This window comes from Lupinus angustifolius, chromosome LG16 (assembly GCF_001865875.1).
Source record: "Lupinus angustifolius cultivar Tanjil chromosome LG16, LupAngTanjil_v1.0, whole genome shotgun sequence".
Classification (NCBI taxonomy): Eukaryota; Viridiplantae; Streptophyta; class Magnoliopsida; order Fabales; family Fabaceae; genus Lupinus; species Lupinus angustifolius.
This window is the reverse complement of record NC_032024.1, coordinates 15,270,384-15,278,156: the sequence shown is the minus strand read 5'-3', so window position 1 is coordinate 15,278,156 and position 7,773 is coordinate 15,270,384. Positions and strand designations below refer to the sequence as shown.

At 28.9% G+C, this 7,773-nt stretch overlaps 1 protein-coding gene across 4 annotated transcripts; it reads right to left on the bottom strand.

Annotated features, from left to right (window-relative positions):
- LOC109329079 (homeobox-leucine zipper protein HAT14-like) lies at positions 4,125-7,209 on the bottom strand. Of its 4 annotated transcripts, XM_019562745.1 has the most exons (5): positions 6,880-7,207; positions 6,203-6,360; positions 5,111-5,190; positions 4,460-4,716; positions 4,128-4,429 (listed from the first exon to the last, which is right to left on the bottom strand). In XM_019562745.1, the coding sequence occupies exons 1-5, from the start codon at positions 7,139-7,141 to the stop codon at positions 4,356-4,358; spliced, it is 831 nt and encodes a 276-aa protein (XP_019418290.1). In that variant the 5' UTR covers positions 7,142-7,207; the 3' UTR covers positions 4,128-4,355. The 4 variants fall into 4 exon arrangements, with proteins under 4 accessions (XP_019418289.1, XP_019418288.1, XP_019418291.1 ...); XM_019562744.1 differs by having other exon boundaries at positions 4,125-4,716; positions 6,203-6,351; positions 6,880-7,209; XM_019562743.1 differs by having other exon boundaries at positions 4,126-4,716; positions 6,880-7,208.

Genomic DNA, 7,773 nt, shown 5'->3' with positions numbered 1-7,773 from the left:
CTTTCTATGTAATTTATTTTTTTGTATTTTGATGTTTCTAATTATCAATGGTTTTAATATAAATGTTTGTTCATGTCATTCTTTGTTATCAAATTACTATTAATCATATATTTAATAATTAAAAATATAATATAAATCAAAACCCTAATTATACAAAACTCATGCAACAAAAAACTCGTCTAAAATTCCAAAAAATCTTCACCAATTTAGGTTTCAAAGTGATACATGTAACTAAATGAATAATCTTAGTTTACATCATATAAAATAAAAAATATAATACAAATAATAATCTATAATTTTGATATAACTCAAAAACCAGAACAAAATTCTTAAAAACCCTGGACCGGAGAAATCGGTCCAAGGCAAAGAAAAAAAAAGTGGGAGGGGTCTCATGCATGGGGTGCACGAGCTTAGGAGAGAGAAAATTAATCTCGTGTACCCCATACACGAGTTTGGTGGGGCAAAAGTTGTTTCTCAGGAATCGTGTACCCTATACACGATTTTAATAAAAAATATAATAGTTTCGTAATATTTTAAAAAGTTATACCAGAGTAGTAATAAGGTAGTCAAACTATACCAGAAATGTAAATTTTCCCCCATTTATATAACATAATTGTGGGTCTAGACTAGATGCAAGTTATTGCAATGTACTAGACTCATGGTCATAGGTGAATGAGAGGAATATATAGGGTTATGACTTATAAAGGCTCATAGTCATAGTTGATAAGAATGAACTGAAGGAGATTGTGGTTCCAACATTAGTCATAGTAAATTTAAAATAAAAAAAGGAGTTATGAGATGGTTTGATTATTAAGGGTGTAGTGAAATATATTAAGGGTTTGAGTCTTGTCCAAAATAACTACTAATATACTAACATTTGTCAATGTCTAAAACCTTACTTTGATGAGAACCATAATATCAATAATATGCATAGGTATTATTCCATGAGAAAATAAATGTATAAATGGATGGTGAGTTTTATATATTAACATTATATTATTTATCATTTATTATTGACTCTTCAAAAAAGTAATAATATAATAGTGAATGATATACTGTGTATAAATATTTAATACAAAGATATTACACTCTTATTCCATGTCTTTGACAAATACACTTTCAAAAGAAACAAAGGACAAACATTTTTCTCATGCAATATGCAGTACGCACTACGCATATAGGGTTAGGAGAATATATCCTCTCATTTTAAATGTATGCCTCAACATAATACACAAAATTTGAGAAGTGTGTATACGACAACTTTTTTATTTAACTAGGGCTAAGCATTTTCCTTAAATAAAATGTATATATAGTGTCCCATTCATTCTCACTCATCAACAATTTCATACCCCTCCAAACATCAAAAACCATTCCAACGTATGGTTGTCTGAAAAAAACTTATACATTCTGGCAAACCAGTGTTGAAATGTATAATTTATTTTCAAAAATCATAAATTCTGTAAATTAATGCTGAAATGTATTTTTTTCATTCACACAAATAGATATTAGAATATGTTTTTGGACATTTCTGTCAAAATGTATTTTGATATAGGGGTATTATGAAACTTTCATATAAAATTTGATCCAAAATTAAAAACACTGGACCAAAAGGCATCTCCCTTGATTGGACTCATTTGTTCTTGACAGTGGATCCATATTAGGATTAAATATTTGATCTGCATATTTAAACCACCTACTTTGCCTTCTTCAGCCATTTCTTAATTGGCAGCCATATAAATCCTAAAAAATTCCTTATCTTAACTCAATGTAATATAATGCTATCAAATATCAACATCAGAAAGAAAAAAATTTAGCATGGTTGAGAATGTTACATTGAATAAATGAAAACATTGAAAAAGATATATTATGAACTAATGCATTAGAAAAAATATTTGAATAATTCTTATTATAGAAAAAATAGTAAAATTACGGCTTAAAGTGATTTGAATATATGTTAAGGAAATATTAAAAGCCCAAAAGCAGATAAAATGAGTTAGTTTCCAATTTGTTAAGGTAGAGACCAAAAGTAATATTATATGCACAAAATATTTTATGGAACATGCTTTATGATATTATACATGATGAGAGTGACTTGTATAGAATTTTGTAAAAACAATAAATTCAGGTCTTACAATTATACATGAATGGTTAGAATTAAAAATTAATGAGTAAATTATACTAACACTTCATGAGTTTTAGTAAAATTACATAAATCACTCATTACTCTTCTACACCTACACAAATCTCCCCTAATTTTTATACTTTCATTACACTGATCACCTCTGCATAAGAAATAAGTGTAATTTTTTAAACAAAAAATGTGATAAATGCAATTAAGTTAAACAAAACGTCATATATTGTGTAGACAAGTCTAAATACAAATCAATGTATCTTTATTATTTTTTGTTACAAAATTCATCAACAATTCTAAAGAAATGTTGTTTAAATCGCTCTTATAATATAGTGTGACGAACCAAAACTAATAAAGAAATAATGACTCATAGATTATTTGGACTTGTCTCACAATATATCATGTTTTGTTTAACTTAATTGTGTTTATCATATTTTTTGTTTAAAAATACACTTATTTCTTATGCAGTGGTGGTCGGTGTAATGAAATTATAAAAATTAGGAGAGGTTTGTGTAGGCGTAAAAAAGTTAGAGGTTGTTTGTGTAATTTCACTAAAACTCATGGATATGTCAATGTAATTTACTCAAAATTAATTGTTAATCTTATGGTCACTTCTTTTAATATCAATCATTCAAATAAGATACAATGATCTATATTAACTATTCTTGTTTGTTGTAATAATAACTATTATCACCTTAATTACATCCTATATGACATTGTTTTAATAGAAATAGTTAATCTCACTTAGTGAGAACATGATTTAATTGATATTGAATCACGGAATGATTAATCCTCACACTTTCAGAATCGCAGATATCATCAACAAACCCACTAGACCAAGCAGTATTCGCAGTGATAACACTGCTACACCAAAAATGTAAATGGACTATGGTCATGATGGCAACTATGCCTAAAGCTGAAGCACTATCATGTCAACGGTGTAAGAAGCACCAGACAATTTTTACATAACCTCGAAACAATTAATTAATTATTACTAATTAATAATAAAAGGACTAAAGGATCATGCTTTAGTACGGATCCAATGGTTGTTTTGCAGTGCGCCACTTTTGGTACCATTTTTTGAGGTATTGTATGAAACGAGTGAGACTCCTCTCCATTAATAGAGAGACAAATGCTATGTAAAAGTAAAGAAAATGTAACACATATTGACATTCACATCATTTTTATTTAAAATAATATTACACTTTTATCCTTAAAATACAAATAAAAAAGTCACTTATCTCTCAATTGTTTGAGAGGAGTCTCACTTATATACAACGTAGTAAATAAAAATCACATGTCGGAACTAACCCTTCATGCAAATAAAAGTAAGAAACACAGATTTTTCTTTTGTGATTCAACGACACCATGAGATATCCTTTGATCTCTAGTTAGGGAAAAACCGAAAAAGTACTCAGGTGTGAGGTGAGATAAATTAAGTATAACAACATGTTTTGATAAACAACCCAAGTACCCAACAGTCTACAAAAGTAGAAATTAAAGACTGAAATACTATTTTATTTTTTATTTTATTTCTAGGTTTCAATTTCATCATTCCACAAAAAATGTCACTTTAATCTGCTAATATTTGTTAATTTCACGCTTTCATTATAATAATGTTACATTTTTACATGAATGTACCAAATTATCAGTGGAGATCCCTTCTTAGTTGCAAGAATCTTGGCTTTTTATTGCGATTTAGAGTCTTATAATGATTATGATAAAAATGGAGAAATGATAAAAACAAAGATGATGATAAAAAAAGAGAAAAGAAGATTTATGAAAAAAATATTCGATTTTTAGTATAGAACCCTATTTCCAAGGAACAAATTTACTGTTTTTGACCCAAAAAAACGAACACCATTAACAAAAAGATAAAATAAAAAACATTAAAAAGTAAATGACTAAATTAACAATTTCTATTTTAGAGTTTAGACTACCAATATGAATCTAAAAATAAAATAAACCATTAAAATACTAGAAAGTTGAACAAGGGTCTCCATTTAACTTCCTCAGGGATCTCAACAAAAAAGTTCTTCCTTTTCGTGATAAAAAGAAGCTAACAAACAAAACAAAAGAATTAAAGAAGATAAATAGATTCTAAAATTTAGGAAATGAACCTATACAGAAAAATAAGAGGTCCTAGAAGTTGTTATAATATAAAAGATAATAAAAAAAGGTGACCCACAATAAGATCATACAACCCTATTAAAAAAATATAAGATCACGAGGCCATATTATGGGCTTTTTGCTGATGGGCTTGACTATAAGGAAAGCCCAAAATCTTATTATTCTTACCAAGAGACAATTCTGCATAGACTTGAGAACCATTATCATTGTTGGTGGTAGTAGTGGTGGAGATATGATGGATGGTGGTGGCACCTCCGGTGGTGTTGGTGGCTACTTTTTCACAAGAGGGACACATGGTGAGAGTGGTTGCTGGAAGTTGCATGTAGAATGGTTGTGAAGTTTTCAAAGCTCTGAGTTCTTGAAGTTCCTTATGTAACTTCCTATTCTCTTCTGTTAATGTCTCACAACATCTCTTTAAATATTCACAATCCACTTCTGTTTGTTTCAACTTTGTCCTGTAGGTAATTCATAACTGTTTTGAGAAAAAGAAAAACTATTCACAAGTTTAATATTGTTATTTCAGTATAATTGTTTCTACCAATATTTAGTTGACAATTCACATATGAATTGGTGATTATAAGCTGACATAAAAACTATAATATTGATGCATGTGTGATATTATCAGTATGAAGATTTATATATAGTCATTGTATCGTTGGTATTACTTTTTAGGAAGAGTTGATGATAGTCAGATATGAATTGTCAATGATACAGTGACACAGTACAAAACTCACATTATTTTTTCTTTTTCTCTTGCTCTTGATGCATAAGGTATTGTCTCAATTATAAATAATGTACAAAAGATAACAACTAAATTCTATACAACTGAAGGTATATTAATCTTATTACCTTGCTCTTCTGTTCTGAAACCAAACTTCAACTTGACGAGGACGAAGATTTAACTGTTTTGCAAGAGCAAGTTTCTGCTTCTGGAGATTTTGGTAACAATGAAGAAAATACATTAAAATTAAATATAGCAGCTATTAGACAGAAATGTTAAAGACTAAAAAGTCCATAACACTAAGGTCATTAGGTCTCCATGCTTTAGAACTAATATAATTGATATTTTAATTTAAAAAGAAAATAAAACTAATAAAATATATATAGAAATTCAAAGATTAATGTTAGTTTAGTGTCTATAATAATAAGACTACAAGAGTTAGTATTTTAAAGAGGACATACACTTACGTATAGTTATTGTAACTTAATATTAGATACATGAGTTCAAGGCCTCCAACTTCTTAGTGAGTTTGACATTACTCATGGGCGTTAATTATGTTTTATGAATCATATCAAAACATACATTTTTATGCAAGCTAAACAGAATATAATAAATAATCAAGCTTTGATCCTTTCATGGATATTTTTCAAAAAAGTAGTCATGTATCCCAGATGATGTCCCAAACTCTATCCCCCACTAATAAGACTGAAATAAAAATAGAAAAACAAATAATGTTCAATTAAAATGACATATTTTCTTGAAAGAAGATTGATTTTGGTACATAATTTAAAACAACATATCCTTGTTCCATATACTTTCATTATATATCATTTGTGTGGTGTAAAAATATTTGAAAGTAACATTTTTTAGAAGGATATATAGGTAGTTCCCCCTCATTAAAAGTTTTGTAATTTTATTATATAACTAAGATAAGAAATTAATCTCTTTTTTATGATGTAAGATTATCCCTTTCAACAAATATCATTCTCAAAAATCAAAATTTTGACCTATAATACGTGAGAATTTAATGAAGTCTTATACAATCGAACCAACATCCTATTTTTGTCAAGTTTTGTAATGAGGCATTATTAAAAATATTACACAAATAAGTGGGTAAAGAATCTATTAGTCAAAAACTCAACAAAAAAGGAAGAAAAAACCAAAGATTAGAAATAAGTACTAGGTAGAGAGAGAAAGAGAAGAGGTAGAGAGTTACACACAGGATTAAGAGTGGTGTGTTCTTTGAAACTCTCTTCGAGAAAAGCAGATTGATCCTTGGAGAGTCTGAGTTTCTTGCGCGTCGAGCCATTTTCATCATCATCACTCCCTCTTTCTTCACCATCTTCCTCTCTCCTCTTTCTGCTTAATGCTCCATCATCTGCATTATTATTATAATTATTAATACTCTTCCTTTTTACACACAAATCCATCTCAAAGAAATCACCAAAATATAGTGGGTGTGATCTCTTATACATAATGAAAAAAATGAACTTTTTTGTCAAGAAATCGAACTATCTAAGAATAGTGATATGGCTGGTAGCTCCTAAAAAATGCACAATGATGGTTCTTGTTGGTACATTTATAATTTTTTTGTTACATAAAATATATGATTCAAAGTGCTAATAGACAATTACTAGTATAGATGGCATTGCTACAAAAATATATCCCCACATAAAACTTGTTTTTATGCATTAAATATTCAAATTAAACAAGGCCTAAATGATGTATGAACAAGCTATAGAGATTTAATTGATCTATTTGATGATGGGTAAAGGTGAAACTCCACTATATATCACTATTCTTCTTTTTAGTGTTGGATGAATGAAAAATAAGTTTTAAAAATAGTAAAATAGAGGACTTGGGGGAAGAAAGTGAGAGTATGAAAGTGGGTATTTACGTGCATCCGTGAGCCATGGAATTTGAAGATGTGAAGAAGGTTGCTGTGGTCGAAGAACTGGTGTTGAAGGAAGAAGATCAAGCTGAAGTGGTGGATCTGAGGAACCCCTTCTCTTATCTTGTGATTTTCCACTGAAACTAGCTCCTCCTAGTGTTATACATAAACTTGTTGGATCTTTATTATTATGTAAGGTTGAAGAAGGGTTATTATGAAGCAAAGAGAAAGGCTTTTGTGTATCACCTAAACTCAAAGCTAGCTCCATCTTTTGAAAAGCTTGAAAGAAAATTAAGGTTATATATAATATGTGTGTTGGTATCTATATATATTAAAGAATCTACAATAGCTAGGTAGAGAGTTCTTTTTCAATGCCAAACTTATAAAGTCAGAAACACTTCACCCTACAACACATAACACTGTCTACTGTGCCCTTTTTATTTCTTCTGCTATGCCTTTGCGTGGAGTGAAGATTGACCGACAAATCCAGGTTGACAAACGCACGTGAATCTATTTAATTTTTTTTGAGTTAAAACTCATATAAGTTCTTCAAAATATGTACTAACTCTATTCTTGTACATATGATTTCTTTTTCAAAATTTTTATGTTGGAAATTCGAAAATTAGGAAGTGAAATGACACGTTTCACTCGAAAAATAAATGCCCTATTTTGTTGTCCAGATATGGATCATATGAAACTGGATTCTTGCTAGAGGGTTCACTATAAAATAAAATTATGATATGTGATTTTAAAAGTCACGGTACAAATTTTTAAGGATTTAATATTGTGAATGTTTTTTACACTATCATATAGTCATCCACAATTGATTTATTAACTATATTTGACTCTCAAACAAAAGTAATACAAATCAATATTGGATGTGACAATGTAAAAAACTTT